General features: G+C 32.3%; 1 protein-coding gene and 1 pseudogene across 1 annotated transcript; both read left to right on the forward strand.

The window, feature by feature from the left end:
* The first annotated feature begins 1550 nt into the window (after positions 1–1550).
* On the forward strand, positions 1551–4565 carry LOC121217616 (uncharacterized). Its single transcript, XM_041093310.1, has 4 exons — positions 1551–2056; positions 2294–2358; positions 2512–2582; positions 3945–4565. The coding sequence occupies exons 1-4, from the start codon at positions 1709–1711 to the stop codon at positions 4208–4210; spliced, it is 750 nt and encodes a 249-aa protein (XP_040949244.1). The 5' UTR covers positions 1551–1708; the 3' UTR covers positions 4211–4565.
* Positions 4566–6095: 1530 nt separating this feature from the next.
* On the forward strand, positions 6096–9612 carry LOC107902794 (G-type lectin S-receptor-like serine/threonine-protein kinase RLK1; annotated as a pseudogene).
* The last annotated feature ends 9749 nt before the right edge of the window (positions 9613–19361 follow it).

Here is a 19361-nt window from a genome sequence, read left to right on the forward strand (position 1 = left end):
AGGTATTATTTGATATAGGAGTTATGGATAGTGTTTAGAATGATTATGGATAATTTTGGTACCGTTTGGATGTGATCGGTATAACCTTTATTAGGAAAAAACTGCGGTGCCTACTACAAGCTCCGGTGCAACGATGATCCTCAATGGTGCATTATTTGAACCATAACCGTGACGACCACCAACTTTTGTCCCCCTAACTATGCTTTATCTAGTGACAATGGCGGGTGGTGCAGTCCCCTCGAGAACACTTCGATTTGGTCGAACCGGCATTCTTGCAGATTGCGGAATATCGAGCTAAAATTATTCCTGTTCTCTTCAGAAGGTATGTTAAATTGTTAAATCATCACGATCTTTAAGGTATGTTAAATTGTCGGCTGTCAGGTGTGAAGAAAGGAGGCATTAGGTCCAGCATGGATGGACTACAATCCTACTTCAACCTGGTGTTAATAACGAAAGTGGGAGGTGCAGGGTATATATCGTCGGTGTCCATCAAGGGTTCCAAAACAGGGTGGCTACCTATGTCTAGAAACCCGCTGTACGTGTTCTTCTCGACCACCTCATCAGGTTTCTACAGCGTCCGATCTCGGGGAACAGCTCGGAATCAACGGTGTCGTCCAATATGAGGTAGTTGTCCCACCACTCCCTGTGCATGCTGCCGTCGGCGGGGGACTTGTGGCAGTGGCAAGTGAAGAAAATGGGGATGGAAGCTTGTCGGCGGAGGTTGACGGTGGTGATTGCGTTGTTGAGAATAGGTTTTACCATGGAGGAAACTTTTTTGCAATTTTGCCCGTGGTGGAGTTTGGTGTTAGTAAATAGTTAGAATTTATTTTAATTAGAGTGATTAAATTAAAGAAAAATAATTTTAATTATCCAAATTTTAAAATGAGTATGCATATAATAAATAACAGTTTTCTGCAGAAACTAGGTGAATATTGTAGCTATATTACATGTAGTTTGCTTCCTTTGATATCATCTTAATTTCAGGATGGACATGATTCACGTAATTCATACTTGGTAATAGCCACTGCGTACTAATCTGTTCTTCCAAGTATGGTAGTAACTGCACAACTGCAGTTATGAAGTTTCCTATTAGCATTAATTGTGATTACTGATAATAATAATAATATTTTTCTAATTTTTTATCTTTTGCATTAATGATTTACATCTGGCCAGATTTTTATTCTATATTTAGAAAATTGACAGATTGGGGGTCAAACAATAAAAGAAATTCATTTTGACAGATATATAGTGTGAAAATTTTGAACTTGAATATTGTTTGTTTTTTTTTGGAGTGAATATTGTTTATTTTTACAACTGGATACTACCGTAATTGAATTATGAACCTGGAATCATGAGCTCTCTTTGGCTTTCTTACTATTCGTATCCTCTTTATGCAAACGTTTCCGTATGTATGCCAGCATCGTTTTCCTCGTAACGACTTACTGCTCACCAACCTTTGCATTGTGAAATGTTTTGAGGACTCGAATTAAATAAATTATGATCATATTGTAAGAAGCGATAGCTAAATGAACCGGGACTTTATAGCATTTAATGATTAATGGAGCTGTAAGTAACAGACATATTTAACAGATGTCGCATTCCTTGGTTAATTTTTACTTTTGCCTTGGTGACATTTATAAACTAAAACTCGTAATTATTTTAAAACACAAACTTTTCTTCTTTCCCTTTCTGTCTGAAATATATATAAATGAGGATTAGAAAGAGATTTCCCTCATATCAAATCGTGCCAACTTCCGTCGCTTCTACAACAGAAGAAGAAATGAAGCCATCCTCTCTTCCAACATCTGCTGAAGGAACAGGTAGAGAAGCATCACAAGAGGTGGTACTCACTGATTGGCCCTCTATTGTGGCACGAGCACACAAACTGCTAGGTTGTTCATCATCTACCTGTAGTTATCACCTCGTCTGGCCCCGTGTGCAAGAGGAGCATTCCCCCACCATCCCCGTCCGTAATGGAGAAACTGTCACTGAACTTCAGTCAAGAAATGAAAGGAACAAGAGTCCGTTGGACCAAAAAAATCCAACTCAAGCAATGGTTTTTCTTTACTGATTTCTATTCATTCATATATTTCCCTTGTATTTTTCATTTCTTGGAGTTCATCTTCATGAAATGGTGGTCTTTGATCTTATAGGTTTCATAAATTCCCATCATCAGTCTATTCTTAGACCTATATACGCCTTTTAACACAACTTCTACCACTAAGGTTGTTGATAAGGTTAAGTAATTGATATAACATTTACTGATTTTTTCTTTGGTATGATTTTTTTATAGGTCATGGAACAAGGAGGTGGAATTGCCGGAAAACAGATACTCGATCTCTTCTCTAATTCTCCAATGTAAAATTTTGATTCCCGACCTACCATAATGTATCCATATTAGAACTAATAAATTAAAGAAAATTATCCATTTGCTTAGCATTTAAAGTGTATGAAGAGTACATGATCTCATCTTAATATCTTAGATTAAAAAGCTTAATTTTGATGTTCTAGGAAAGAAAATGACTCTGGTATCGGTATATCAAATCGCAAGGGGACAAAGATTTCATCTGCTTCTTGGAAAGGTATGCTTTCTTTCCTCAGGTTTAAAATGGTTTTAAAATTCAGCTTTTTTCGCACCGTTAAAAGTTTGCAAAGTTAGTTATCCAACATTATAAAAAAATACAGAACATACTCAATTATTATATTTTATACATAAGGTCAGAAGATTGATATTCGCGCTTGTGTTTGGTGGTGAAATGATATTATAAATGATATTTTTATTTTTTAAAATGTTTATAATAATTTTTATTTTTATTTTTATCATACAAAGTTGCATCTAAATCAATATATTGAAATTACACAACTTTATTGAAAAGTTTCAAATGAAGAAATATAAAGGTTGGTATTTGATACACTAGTAATGTACTTTTTTTTTATCTATTGACAGTATATCAAATATTATTCCAAAAATATAATTATCAATTGAAGGTGTTGTGTTATGAAAAAATATATTGTGTCATAAATTATGTACCAAGAGACATTCTTTATCAAATCAAAACATGCTATTTTCACTATTATGCTTTTGTTCCTAGAAACAAATTAAAAGTTTTAAAAAAAATAATTCACTCCTCAAGTTTGATTTCACTTAATTTTGTTTTTTGCTCAGCAAGTTTTTCTATCATAGGACGTTAGTAATCGTTAGCTTTCCCTTTGTACGCCAACAAGCGAAGGTTGGTACTAATGCTTGGCTGTGATATATTTCCATTAACAGCAGTCCGAAAAAACTTGAAAACTACTAGATAAGCAGAATCCTCCAATATTACGTACCATGCAATGTTCCCTTGTTATGCAAGTATGGATATATATATATTATTATGCAAGTATTTTCATTTTCCTGAAAGTCCTTTTACATATATATATATATGAACTGTAGCATCAGAAACTTAGGTTTTGCATGTGTTTTAGCCCTTTAGGACTTAGGCATCAATTGTTACAAAGACCTAAAATTTGATATTCTGCTCAATTCGTAGTGGAACCTTTGTTTGTTTCTCGAGAACTAGGAATGTAGGTGAGAAAAATTAGTGTAAAGAATAAAAATATAACCCCATTCTAGATGAAAAATGCCTTCGACATATTTCAAGCTTAATTAGTTATATTATATATAAAATGACAGTGTTAATATTACTGCAGAGTTTTATAATTAAGTTCGATCTTTACGTCTTCATTCCTCGATTATTTCTGGAGCTGAAAATGAAATATATGACCTCTTTGTTTTATGTTTTACTTCATTATGTGTGCTATTCAAAGAAACTACATTATGTTTCATCATTTCTATGTTTACTTCTACGTACCCCAAAACTTGTAAAATTGATTTTTCAACTGATATATGCATGCAATCAAGGGAAGGGAGTTCATGGATTGTTTGCTTCAAATTTGTTACTCAGGTGAAAAGGGGATGATTGCGGGGAATAGCGAAGATGGAAAAGCTGAAACTGGGGTGAGGATTGGCTGTTCACTGACGGAGGTAGGCTCATCCAGAGGCGGTTGTGCCGATGGTAGGTCCCGAGAAGGAGAGGAAGAGGAAGAGGAAGAGGAAGGCTCCTCCAATAAGAAGAAAGTTAGAATGAGGAGCTTAACCAGCATTTATGAGGACATCCGAAGCCTAATGCCCAGCTCTTCAGAGCTGAACACACATCCAGAAAATTCCTAATGGAAAGTCCGTAGGTGAAGAAGATCAGTTCAGTCAGTAAAGATATTTAAATGATATACATAGTGCATGTATGTCGTTTCATAATTGAGTTATATTAAACTTCAAAAACTATGGGAATTTGACGGTATAAAATAAATGCTAAACCCAAAACAATGGCTTTGATTAATTTCTTTCTCTGGTTTATTATGAATCCTGAGGACTGATAGCTTCAGGATATTGAACTAGGTTTGTTATAATTCGATGTTTGTCTATGTTAATTTTGAGTATTAGAGGGTAACAGGGTTCTTTGTTAATTTTTTGCTTCACCCAATTATGACCTTAATTTTAGGTTTTGATATTTTTTTCATCAATTAAAATCATCAGAAGTAAGGGTAAATAATTTAGCTGTTCATAATTGCTAAATTTAATATCGCAATCTACATGTACATTAATTAAATTTACAATTTATAAATGAGTTATTTTAAAATAAAAAATTTTAGATTTTTGTCTTTTATAAAACATTTATTTTGCCAGTTTATTTATTAAATTTATATTTGTTAATTAAACGATATTTAGCCTAATTTATAATAAAAATTTATTAATTTTGAAAAAAATAATTTAGATAATAAGCAGCTAATAAAAATTAAAAAATTAAAAAACAATCGATAGTAAAATATTAAGTAATTAGATAAAACAACTTGTCATTTAAATATGATTCAAATTTCACCTAAAAATAATATTTTAATATTTCTTTACTTTTCACATAATATTTAGTAACAAAATGGTAAAATTATTAAAATCATATAATAGCAAAACTAATAAATATAAAATAATAATAACTATTACATTTATAATAAAAACATTGTTAATAAAATAATTATAATTATAATTATATTATATTAATAATTTGTTATGAATGTTAATTATATTTTTAATTTAATAGAAACATTATTAATAAAATAATTTATTATATTATTGATTTTATAGATTTAAAAAATATGAGAAAAATAGATAATAAAAATATTAATTCTTAATTAATCAGTTTTCTTTATCTTAATTTCTCAAATAGATATGAGTCATATTATTTCTCAGTTTGAATTTGTATTGAATTGAATTGATTTAATTTTTTTAATAAAAAAAATAAGTTGATTAGAAGCATTTACTATTTATAAACAAATCATTATTTTAATTTAATTATAAAAAATAACTTTTGAGTCACTTTCATTTTGGTCATCTAAAAAATATCTTTTTTAAGAATTGGTTGAGGTAAAAAAAAAGGATTAAAGTGAAAACGTGATAGAAACTAAAATAATATACAAAATTTGTCAAAAATGTGTTTGTTTATCCTATTGCGGAAAATTTTAAATTTGGGTTTTGAAATATAAATTTTTAAATATCAAGATTCAAAATTAAAGTAGCAAATAAGTTGATATTCTCAATGGATAAAAAACTTTCAACAATTTATTTCAACAATTTATTTAATTTATTTTGATGTTTTGAAATTATTTTCAAAAATCATCAATGAAAATTATTATATTTACGAAACTTAAATTCCTTTTGATTATATGATATTGAATCTTCCATGCCAAGCTAAAAACAAAGAAAAATACTAACAATTAATTAATTTTATCTTCCATTCAAACCAAAACACATAATTTTTCATCACTTCTTTACACAAACGAAAAATAAGCAAATAATTTAATTAATTGCAAGTGTTTTTTCCTTTACTTTTAGCTCAGCATGGAAGATTCAAGATTATATAATCAAAAGAATTTAAGTTTCGTAGACAATTATTTTATATAAGTTATTTGAGTTAATTTTGTTAAAGATAATCTAGAAATATAAAATAAATTTTTAAAATTTAAAAGGAGATTAAATTAATTAATTTTAATATTATAGTAATAAAATGGTTGACATTATCAGTGGGCAATTTCTTTTAACAATTTATTAATTTATTTTAATATTTGAAATTTAAAAATTAAAATTTTAATATTAAAAAAAATAATTTCAGTAATGAGATAAACAAGTATAATTTGACAAAAAAATTGTATTATTTTAGTTTCTATCCCTTTTTGTCTCAGATGGCAATCAGATGGTGATCTTGTTCTTGCTACCGTAAACTTGCCCAGTAAACATGTTAATGACCCTTACTATAAAATTGTCACTGCTGGAGATTCCAATTCATCCAGTCCTGGTTTCCAGTTAGTCTTCAATGAATCAGGCTACTTGTTTGTTTTGAGAGAAAATGAAGAAAGATCCGTTCTAACACCTACAATAACGGGCTCAGCTAAAGACTTGTACTACAGAGCAACTCTCGATTTCGACGGAGTTTTCACACTCTACTCTCACCCCAAGGCTTCCACCGGGAATGATACGTGGACTAGTCTTTGGTCTGAGCCTGAGAAAATTTGCACATCAACTCCTGTTGGTGCAAGTAGCGGCGTGTGTGGTTTCAACAGTATATGCAGTCTCAACGCGGACAAGAGGCCCGAGTTGTGGATGTCCCAGGGGTTATGCTTTAGTTGATCCAAGTAACCAGTATGGCAATTGCAAGCCTAACTTCACTCTAAGTTGCGAAGAAGAGCCTGGTCCCGTGGAAGACCTGTATGAGTTTGAAGTGCTAACAAATGTGGTTTGGCCACTAGGTGATTATGCACTCTTGGAGCCATTTACTGAAGACCAATGCAGACAATCTTGCTTGCATGACTGTATGTGTGCCGTCGCCATTTACAGAGAAGGTGATAAGTGTTGGAAGAAGAGGCAACCACTGACGAATGGAAGACCCGTTCCCAGTCACTTTGGGGCAAAAGCTTTTCTCAAAGTTAGGAAAGGAGATCGACCTCTTTTCTGTCCTTATTTTCCCAATCAAGAAATTAAGAATCAGGAAACTTTGATCCTTGCATTATCAGTACTTCTAGGCATGTCTGTGTTCTTTATTTTCATTCTGGTTACCGCAACTTGTCTAGGATTTTACTTCATCTACCAAAAGAGACTCAAACTATTGCCAAAGAATGAAGTTGCCGTGGAAACAAATTTGCGTACTTTTACTTACAAAGAGCTTGAGAATGCTACAAATGAGTTCAAAGAAGAATTAGGAAGGGGATCTTTCGGCATTGTTTATAAAGGGACGTTACCTACGAGTTAGGTCAGTCAGGTAGCTGTGAAAAGATTGAATACCTGATAAAGAATTCAAGACTGAAGTGCATGTAATTGGTCAAACGCATCACAGGAACCTCGTCCGTTTGCTCGGATTCTGTGATGATGGAGATAATAGGTTACTGGTTTATGAGTACTTGAGCAATGGCAGTCTAGCAAGCTTCCTTTTTGTGGCTCAAGGCCTAGTTGGAGCCAAAGAACTCAGATTGCTTTGGGGATTGCAAGAGGGCTCCTCTACTTGCATGAAGAATGCAGCACGCAGATTTGTTAAAACAAGGGCAGCAGCAAAAGAAGAGAACAGAGAGAACAGAACAATGAAACTAGATGCAAGAAAAATTTTTACTTACTCACAAATGTGCAGCAAGGGAGCTATGGCTGATAGCTCATTCAGCTCATTCATTCAACTAGAAAAACAACATATTTATAGTCAAATACATCACCAAATACTACCTACTACCACTAAGTAGCCTAGTAACTTGATAAACATTACTTGTATACATAAACAAGCCACCTAAATTAGTCATTCAACACCTAATGCATCAAGTTGCCATCAACTTGTTCATTTTCAACTAGCTTAATCAACAAAGAAACTAAATAGAAAACATTGCTGTTACAGCAAGTATACGTGCTGCAGCATGTCATCAAGCAGTATGCACTTCAACCAAAACATGTAACAGCAGCATGATTGATCAATTTCCAACACTCCTCCTTAGACTCCATGCTGCAAATACGAGTCATTCATCAAGTTTTTGAACTTGGCAGTCCTTAGATGCTTTGTTTCAAGCTGACTCTGCTCAAGCAATTCATTTTCAACCTTGGCTTCATTCTCAACCAAATCTGATTTACACGCTTGACTATCCCAGTTTTTTGTGCCAAAGATTTGTTCATTAAATGGAGTCTTCTCCTCCTTCACAGCCTTGGTTGACAACTTGCCTTCAAACACATCTTGCCTTGTTCCTTTGTTCACTACAATCCTGTTACTTCTTGCACAAACAGTACATGAATATAGTTTGCTTGCCTTCATTCTGCCATTTTGGCTTGCAATTTGACAAGCTCACACTTTGCTTATTGTCTTTAACAGGCTTGCAACTATACAACACGCATTGAGCTTCCATATGTTGCTGAGCTTACACCTTTGACAGACTCACATCTTTGCATATGGTCTTCAACAGGTGTGGGTCTCATAAGTTTGAGCCGATGCTGTCTTCTCTACAAGCAGTCCTTAATGACTTGCTTGTGCTTTGACAGCTTCTTTCTTTTTAACAGGCAGTGGAAAAACAAGCCTTCAAAGACTTGGGCTCATGATGCCATGTGTTGGGGATGAGGAGGAGCAAAGGAAGAAAACAGAGAGCACAGAACAATGAAGCAAGATGCAAAAAATATTTTTATTTGCTCACAAATGTGCAGCAAGGGAGCTTATGGCTGATAGCTCATTCGGCTCATTCATTCAACTAGAAAAACAACATATTTATAGTCAAATACATCACCAAATACTACCTACTACCACTAAGTAGCCTAGTAACTTGATAAACATTGCTTGTATACATAAACAAGCCACCTAAACTAGTCATTCAACACCTAATGCATCAAGTTGCCATCAACTTGTTCATTTTCAACTAGTTTAATCAACAAAGAAACTAAAGAGAAAACCTTGCTGTTACAGCAAGTATACGTGCTGCAGCATGTCATCAAGCTGCATGCACTTCAACCAAAACATGTAACAGCAGCATGGTTGGCCAATTTCCAACAAGATTATTCACTGTGATATAAAGCCTCAGAACATTCTGCTAGATGAGCATTACAATGCAAAGATTTCAGACTTTGGATTGGCAAAGCTTTTGTTAGTGAACCAGAGCCATACCAATACTGCTATTCGAGGAACCAAAGGATACGTGGCAGCGGAGTGGTTTAGGAACCTGCCGATAACCGTAAAGGTGGATGTTTATAGCTTTGGAGTGCTGCTGCTGAAACTCACTTGTTGCCGAAGAAGTGTAGACATGGAGAGCGACATGGAAGAGAGAGCAATTTTAACTGACTGGGCTTATGACTGCTACTGCGAAGGCGCATTAGATGCACTAGTTGAAAACGACATTGATGCCTTGAATGACATAGGAAAAGTAGAGAAGTTTGTGCAAGTTGCCATCTGGTGTATTCAAGAAGATCCGTCGCTGAGACCCACCATGAGAGCAGTCTCACAGATGCTTGAAGGAGTTTTGGAAATCCCTTTTCCACCATGCCCATGCCCATATCCATACCATATGCTTTAACTTCATGAAATTCTGTCGTCTTTTGTTTCAGTATGTCTAAATGCTACACAAGGAATAAGTTTTTAGTTGAGTCTTTCTTTTTTCCTCTTATCTGTAGGCTTAATTTCACTTGAAACTATTGATTTCAGTTTCCCGCAATAATTGCGAGTCAAGGTTACTGCTAATATTTACAAGACTTTTAAAAATGATTGCTTGCTTCAGAAAAGCTAAAAGATTTACAACAACCCTGAAAATTTTACACACATATATACATAATTTAGATATATTATTAAGGTTTAATATTTGTTTGATTGATAGTGTGTGTTTTTATTTCACAAGATTCTTATAAATTTGTTATGTATTTTTTAAATATTTTATTATATTTTTATAAGATACATATAAATCATTAATTTTGTTTAACAATATACCAAATAATAATTTTATTATTTATTTATTCATTTTCATGTTGCTTTTGTGAATAAAAGTCAAATTAGTTCCTATATTTACGAGTAATTTAACCTTTGTTTTATTAAAATTGAACTTTTAGGGTCCAATATTAAAACTTTTTTACCGAACAAGGTTTGTTTTAGATTCGTTTAGGAGTGGATTCATGCATGCACGGAATTACTGCTTGAAGTTTCGTAATCTGCATGCAAACGTAAATAAGGTATAAAGGGGCCGAGGTGGGGATTAATATATATTCTTATAGTTTTTAGTAGGGGTTAAAAAATTAAAAAAAAATTGAATTTTGAGTTAATTGAATTGATTTACTCGGTTTTTTTGAGTGAATTCAATATTGAGTTAATCGAGTTCGAATCAAATTAAATTTTATAATTCGAGTAACTTAAATAACATATTGATCTAAATACTTCTTTGGTCCTATATCAATTTTGAAAATGAGTTAATTCACATCTCTCTTAACTAAAATTAAATATACATATATGTATTTTTTAAAATTCAAAATATTTATAATAATTCCAGAATTTATATTTTTAATAAAAATTAAAAAAATTAAGAACTATAAAAAAATTCTAAAGAGTATATAAATAAAGTTATAAAAAATTTAAAAAATCTAAAATAATAATTTTGGAACCTAAATAATTAATAAATTAACAATAGTAGTTTACTATACTAAAGTATTTTTTTTTCTCTTATTTTGCTTTGAAAGAGTTTCAAATATTTATGGTTTTAAATTTATGCGCTTGAATATGGAATTAATTATATTGTAACAATATTTTAATTTTCCATGTTTAATTTTTTAATTTAACTCGAATATTTTAACTCAATTCAACTCGAGTTAAATTATATTTCACTCAACTCAATTTGAAAAAAATCAAATCGAGTTAGGATGATAAAATGAGACTCACCAACTCGATTAAGTCAAAATTTTTCACTCGATTCAATTGAATGCTCACACTTAGTTTTTAGACTTCATAAGGTTAGGGGTTGGCAAATATATTGTTTAAGAAATAAAGACACGTCATTTTTTAAGGCTACTTCTTCTAGTGTACCAAATATCAGCTCATAATTCTTTAACAAATCTATTGATGAAAATATTAATATATAAATGTAAATTTTTGAATCGATTCAATATCTTAATTATATTAGTACAAAAAGTTGTTTCATTAATATATATTTAGCAATTAAATTTGTTTAATTTACTTAAAACAAATCATTTAAGAATTTTATTTTACTCATAGTAGGAACTTAAAATATGAGAGTGAAATAGTAAAAATATTAATAATTATGAAAGTGTGTAAATTTTATTTGAGTTTTACATAATGTAATATCTTTTTTGGTATAATTCTATGTTAATTTCGTGTATTACAGGTAAAGTTATATGGTAAAATTTCTAGATGATTCTTTTGTTTTGCATATTTTTTTTGGGGGGTAAGAAAAGGAGAGCAAGCTCATAACTACAGAACACTGGTCAACTCCGGACCTTCTAATAGCACCGTCGTATGTAACAGTCATTAAGCAACATGTAAATGCCCAAATTTGATCGAGCCTGAATAAATAACCATCCATTAACAAAATTACAGGCTCAAATAACAAAAGTACAAGCCCAAAATACAAAGAAAACCCTAGGCAGCCTGTTGGCCCAAAACTAAACTTAGTTTCAGTAAAAACTGAAACCCTAACCAGCCTCCAACGCTGCACCCCTGTGCCGCTCCATGTGCCTCCGCAGCGAGCACGCCGCCTGAGGTCTGCTGCCTTGCACCAAAACAGCAAAGGAGCCTATTCTCTTCCCTCCGTTGACCAAGCATCGAACCTACAAAAAAGGAGAGAACAACAGTAGAGAATATAGAAGCAAAAAATATATATATTGTAGCACATTCGGCTATAAAAGCCAGAATATTAATGTAATTTTCTACAGAGAAATAGAGACGAAAAAAATCAAAAGAGAAAGACGAATATAGCATACATACATACATACATATATATTCAAAAATACAAAAATTTTTACCTTTCTTGCTATCGGAGAAGACGAAACCGAAGAGTTCCTTTGACTTTTTTCTTCCAATTTTTGAAAGACTTTTGGGAGTTTTGATCTTAGATTGGGGTCGGGGTAGCAAAACAATCAAAAAGGCCTCTTTTTGTATTCTCCGACCACTATGGAAGGCGGCACCATCGCCGCTGATCGGCGGCCACCACGGTGGCCAATGGCCGGAATCTAGGTTTAGCCCAGAGAGAGAGAGTGGAGAAAAGGAGGATTTTTTGGTTTTTTTTTAAACAATGGCTGAAATGATATTTGGTTTTGATTTTTTATATTTATAATATGACCCATACGATGTCGTCTTGGGACTAAGCTTTACGTGCCAAAATGGCGTCGTTTTAATATAACCCGATCCGATCCGACCCGAACTGTAACAGCCTAAATTTTTAGTAGTAACGGAAATAGTGATTTAAGTCACCAATTTCGATGAGTAAGCTCGTAGATTTTATTATTTAGTATTTACGAGTTAAATGTGATTTTAAAAAGATTTGTGAAATAGTGATTTGAGCTTAAAAGGAATTATTAGGTTAATTGGTTTTAAAAACAGGGTATCGAGACCTCGATTTTATAAACTAAGCTATAAATATTTTTATAAATATTTACGGAGTGTCATTAAGGTAGTATTAAACTTTCATTAGAAAATTTTATCGTTTCGATAGTTAATTAATTAAAAATGACTAAATTGAAAAAGGTGCAAAACTTGCTAAAGTGATTAAATAGCATAAATGGTAAACAAAGGAGGACTTAAGGAGAAAGTATGCCTTAAATAAAGGCTTGAGGCAGCATAAGCAGAAAAGAAAACAAAAATCATGTGATTAAAGGGCAAAATTGTAATTTTTGTGAAATTAACTTAAATAAATTGAATTCTAAACTTTTCTAGGCTATTCTTCTTCTAATTTTCAGTCCAAAAATGCCATTGAAGGTCCTCTAAGCTGGTTTTTCATATTTTTGCATCATATCAAGAGCTCATAGATCAACGAGAAAAAGGAAAATTAGTCGAGTAGTCTCTGAACTATTACCAATTTTACAATCCAACCCAGGTAAGTTCATATAGTTAAACTTTCATAATTATTTGTTAATTTAGGAATGATATAATATATTTATTCATATTTTGTTGTTGAAATTAAGATTATTATAAAAGTATGAAAATTAAATTGAATGTTTAAAACGAGCAAAACGCATGATTGAGCACGATCGTTCCGTGGCAAAGAATGAATTGACGGATAAGACCATGGTTGGACCATGACAATGTTTAAATGTAAGACCATAGTTGGGCTATGACATTTTAATGAAAAGACCATAACTGGGTTATGGCACCTTGAACGTAAGACCATGATTGGACAATGACAGTATAGATACATGTGTAAGACCTTAGTTGGGCTATAACATTCTGATATGGCACTACAAATGTAAGACCATGGCAAGGCCATGGCAATGCATATGTAAGACCATAGTTGGACAATGGCACAAAAAGAACGACATACTCATATTCGTAAGCCGTTCTTCGATTCAGTAAGAAATGGTAAGAGACTTATGTGATTGAATTGAAAGATTTATAGATTATTATGACATTGATCTGAAGGAAGTGTGTTTATTGATTATATTGTATTTGACAGGGAAAAATGTATGATTTATTTACAATTTAATTTATTATATTTTATTAAGTTCGGTAAGATCAATGTTTAACCTATTGAACTTACTAAGCTTCATTAAGCTTACTCGTGTTGGTTAATGTTATTGTAGATTAACGTGTAGTTGGAAGATCGGATCAACACATCAAGCTACATTATCCAGTTTATTCCGTAGTTTTTGCAATGTAAATTTTGGTTTATATTGTAATGGCCCAAATTTGAGGTTATCGGAACAGTGGTTTCGGGACCACAAATCCGATGAGAAAAATTTTATTTTTCTTATATTTTTATGGTCTACAATTTCACAAAATGATTTTTTGAAAATTTCGTTCGAAAATTTCGACGTTTGGGCACTCAATTTAGTCAAAAGGACTAAATTGTAAAAAGTGCAAAAGTTGAGTTCTACATGTTAGAGGTGCCCAATTGTTATGAAACTTTAAATTGGAGGTCCTTATATGGTAATTATACCATTGGTAACTTGGTAGACAAAAATGGACATGAGATAAGTGAAATAGAAAATTTTTAAGTTAGGGGCAATTTGGTAATCTAGTAATTAAAATGAATTAAAAGGGAAAAAGATGGCAAAAATCATCATCTTCTTCATTAGGACGAAATCAGCAAGGGGGGAAGCCATAGTTAGGGTTTTCAAGCTTCCAAGCTCCATAGTAAGTGATCCCAAGTCCCGTTTTTAATGTTTTTTTACGTTTTTGGAGTCCCGGTAGCTTAATTTAGCTTATTCTAGCAATAATTTAACCTAGGGTTTATATTTGGAAAAATACCCATAGGTGAAAAGTGTTTATTTTGATGTTTTATGATAGAATATGAAGCTAGAAATTATGTTAAACAACTTTTGCTAAGCGATTTTAAGTGAAAACGAGTAAAACGACATAATCGGTAAAAATACCTAATGTTCATAAGTACATGTTAGAGTGGGAATTTGATGTGGCCATAGAAGTGAAAAATGTTCAGAATGTTATAAAACATAAGAATAAGAGATGAAGTTTAATTTCCGAGCCTTGAGGCAAAAATGCAATTATGTAAAAGTTTAGGGGCAAAATTGTAATTTTGAAAAAGTTAGAGTCGAGGGCTGTTTTGATGAATGTGATTATTAAATAAGTTAAATTTACTATTTTAGATCAAGAAGTACGAAACTCGAGGTTAGACAAAGGGAAGAATAAAGTTGAAGACTAAGTTGGTGAATTTGGCTATAATTGGTACCGAGGTAAGTTTACGGTAAATAAATGCAATATTTCAATATTTATTATTAATGCTGTTAATTTCCAGCAACTATGAATTTATTTTATGAATTTATTTGATGATGATCTAAGCATGAAATGATAGAGAATTAGAATTTAAAAGTCCCGTTGATACATAAGGATGGTACTGGATACGAATGCCATGACATTTGGGTAAAGAGATCCCATGTAAGACCATGTCTGGGACATGGCATTGGCATCCTTAAGATCATGAGAGGTCCCCTGTAAGACCATGTCTGGGACATGGCATGGGCACCGAGACGAGAGGTCCCATGTAAGACCATGTCTGGGACATGGCGTTGGCACCGAGATGAGAGGTCCCTATAAGACCATGTCTGGGACATGGCATGGGCACCGAGATGAGAACATCCCATGTAAGACCATGTCTGGGACATGGCTTTGGCATGTTATTATCAGAAGAGACCCGAGTATCCTTATTATTCCAATGTAGCTCAACGGGCTTGTAAACGAATCATGTTCATGAAAGTTCAGTTTAAAGCATAAATGGCAAGCTCAGGTAAGTTGTAAGACTTAAGAACTTATTATACTATCAATTGATGTTCAACGATGCAGCAAGGATTGAGTAAGTTATGCACACAAGTATTCTAAGTAAACAAGTAAGAGAACTAGTATGAGATTAACTAAAGAGTAAACTAGAGATATAGACATTGAGTTTAATTATTTAAGTTAAATATTGTTATTTATTTGCTAGTAAACTTACTAAGCTTTATGCTTACTTCTTTTATTTCTCTTTCTCTTATAGTATTGCAAAGCTACTTCAAGGATCCTAAAGAAGTCGGAGATCGTCCACACTATCAACTACAACTGCTCGGTATTTTATATCGAAACACGTTTGAGTTATGGCATGTATAGGGATTTAATTATTTTGTATGTTTGTAATGATGATTTTGCTAATGAGTGATGTGTAAGTATTTGATGATGTATGGTCATTAAAATGGTTAAGGATGAAGGTGTTTGTTGTTATGAAAGATTAGGTGATAAATTATGCATGGAAATCATGAAAGGATAAAATTTTGCAAAGAAACAGAATTCAGGCAGCACAGTGACGTGAATTTGAAAAATCACCCAAGATAGTATAAAATGAATTAGAGGGTGAATGATATATGGAATTAAAGCTTGTTGAGTCTATTTTCATGGAAAAATAACGGTGTAGAAAAAGGAAATTTATATTTTAAGATATGTGAATTTTAGTAAGATAGGGTCAGAACTGTTTTTGGAGTCCCCTGTTATGAGTTTAGAAAATAATTACAAATTGTACAAAAATGGTTATGAGTTGAAATTTACATGCTTAGATTCCTTAATGAGTCTATTTTCTGTAGAAACAAGTAAGAACTTCATATGAAAATCCTACAGTGAGAAAACTTATTTTTAGTAACAAGAGGTCAGAATAGTCGAATGGTGAAGTAGGGGAGACTTTAACTAATAAACTGTACTAATTGGCTGAACCAAAAATTCTAAAAATTTTATGGTGAGTAGATATATGAGTCTAGTTTCAGGGAAAATTTACGTAATTAAATTTCGAGTTCTGTAGCCCAAGTTATAATTAATTTAGTAACTGCTGCGCGATTGGACAGATTTGCTGTAAATAGTGAAATAAATTTTCAAACCTAGTTTTTATGCTCCGAATTGGTAAGATAAGCTAAGTAATGCCTCGTGCTCGACTCCGGAAACGGTCTCGGGTAAGGGGTGTTACATATATGGCATGTATAGGGTTGGTTTGGCAATGAAATAGTTTGAATTATGGTTGTGAATATAAATGTTTGTATGCATGTAATTAGTAGTAGAATTTGATAAATCAATTAAATGAGTTAAATAGGTAGGTATAAGTAAAAGAAATATTTGTGATGTTATGTCATATTGAGAACATGTTTTAGCTTGTATTGATTGCTTGATTGAGATATATTGGTGTATGTAAATGTTGAGTGCAGGTTAATGTCAAAATGGGTGAGAAAAGTGGCCTTAAAATGACCTATTTTCGTCCACATGGGTAGAGACACGGGGCATGTGTCCCCTGCTTCTAAGAAATTTTTTTTTAATTTTAGAAAAAATTCCCTATATACCCGGTTTAGTCCCGATTCACTTCTAATGTGAATATTGGGCCTCTAAGGTCCATCTAATGGACAATATGAGTGTTATATGATTGATTCTTAATATGTGTAACAAATGTTGAGAAATGTCTGTATTTAATTCGTAAAGTTCAGTAATGCTCCGTAACCCTGTTCCGGTAACGGATAAGGGTTAAGGGTGTTACACGAACCGCCTAGGATCCGCGTGTTTTTAGACGAAGGGGCTATTTGTGCCCGTAGTCCTTCAGTTTTTGAGGCAGGTTTTAATGTGGTCCTATCCTTGTTTTTTATTTTTTAATTTTTCCACCTATCTTTATTTTTGTTTCAATTTGGTCCTTGGACCATTTTAAAAGGTGAGTACTAAAACGGCGTCGTTTTGATTCGACCCATGTCTGACCCGACCCATCCCTTAGGATCCGCGTGTTTTCGCTGGTAGGGGGTGTTTATGGTTTTGTTCCTTCCGCTTTTTCGATGTTTTACAATGCAGTCCTATTTATTTTTCTCTCTTTTAATTTTTACCGTAAAATTTTAATTTGATTTCATTTACGTCCAGTTGGTCCCCCTCCTTTTTGCGCGCGTTCCATTTAGGTCTTTACTTTGGTTTTACTATTTATTTTATTAGGATTTATACTTTAAATTCTGTCTAAATCTCAATTCAGTCCTTTACTCAATTAATTCCATCTTTTTATATTTGTTTTATTTATTTATTATTATTTTTTTAAAAGGGAACCTTAATTTAATATATCTATTTATTTGTCCATTATTCTTTTACCTTTTAAAATATCCAAATTTAATATTATATATATTTATTTTATTTATTTACTTATTTATCTATCTATTCACTATTTTGTTTATTATCTTTTACATTTAAAAATTAAACTGTTATATTCTTTTATGTGCGCAAATTTTTTTATTACCGTCATTATTAATTTATTTCGTGTTAACTTATCATTTATTTTTGATAACCTCATGTTATGTTTATTTATTTTTGTGCATATTTCATCTTTTATGTTTATCTAAAAATTACATTATTCGTTCATTATTACCATGATGTGATTAACAATATCAATGTTATTATTATAATTACGTTATTGCTATCATGACATTTCTGTATTAACTTATTATTCATCATCACTACCCCATACACTATATTTAAATAGAAGATAAGTGCCCATCATTTTAAATATTGCGTTTGTTATTACTCAAAAAACGAAAATTTGAAGATAGACAATATTTCGTATTTGGAGACTTGAAAAGTCATTACCTAATTTATGGGGTTTCAATTTTCTCGTTAAATCTAAATGACCGAATATCCTTTCAAAATTAAAATGCATGAGATTTGATAATAAAATAAATGGTAAGCTTATTTTCGAGGATTCAAGATGTCGTATCCTAACTTACAGAATATGACATTTTGTTACTTCGAGATAAGATGTCCTTTTATATGTTTATTCAAAAGATTTGACTAAAAAGTACATTGATACAAGAAGAGATCTTATTTTTAAACCCTTTCCAAATTTTTAATTTCCGACACCAAGACATTAATTAATCAACTAGGAACCAATTTCGAGCGTTACGAGGGTGCTAACCCTTCCTCGTGCGTAACCAACTCCCGAACCCGTTTCCTAGTAGACCAAAAATTTTTATTTTAATAAATCAAACTGTTTATTAAAACAATCAGTTTATAAGGTAGCCCGATCATACTTTATAAAAAAAGATTTGTGACGATTCCCCTTTTTTGTTTTCATTTTTATTTTCATTTCGTTTTCTATAAAAAGTCGATTCAAAAAAATGATTTCAACGCAACAGACTGCAAACTCCTTCGGGTGGATGCTCAAAACGCTGCAGCAGGAATGCATTGGCAGCTGTGGCTCCTGCCATATAATTATAGGCAACTCGGTTTTCTAATTCTCTGAATATATGAGTGAACCTCTGTTGCAAAGCTCAATGATGCCTCTCAGTAGTTGTCCCCTGAGTTGTTTCCTTCGATTAAATTTATCTCCGAAATATTGTCACACTCCAGCTCGATCATGCGAAAGCCAGCATCCCAAGCAACAAGCGTCGCCCATAGTTCAGCTTTAATCACTGAGCTTATCCCGATTTGTATGCAATTTCTACGTAGCTTTATGGTTTGTCATGATATTAACTCTACTATTAAAGGACACAACTTTTTTGCTCATGAAATTTTAATTTAAAAAAGTTCCAATAAATTTTTTTTTTGGTAGATGTTCCAGTATGTTCTAAAACCAAATCTTACGCTTTAGTCTGGTAGTGTTTGCATTTTGACTGGTTGTGTTCG

The sequence above is a fragment of the Gossypium hirsutum genome, chromosome D05 (assembly GCF_007990345.1).
Source record: "Gossypium hirsutum isolate 1008001.06 chromosome D05, Gossypium_hirsutum_v2.1, whole genome shotgun sequence".
Classification (NCBI taxonomy): domain Eukaryota; kingdom Viridiplantae; phylum Streptophyta; class Magnoliopsida; order Malvales; family Malvaceae; genus Gossypium; species Gossypium hirsutum.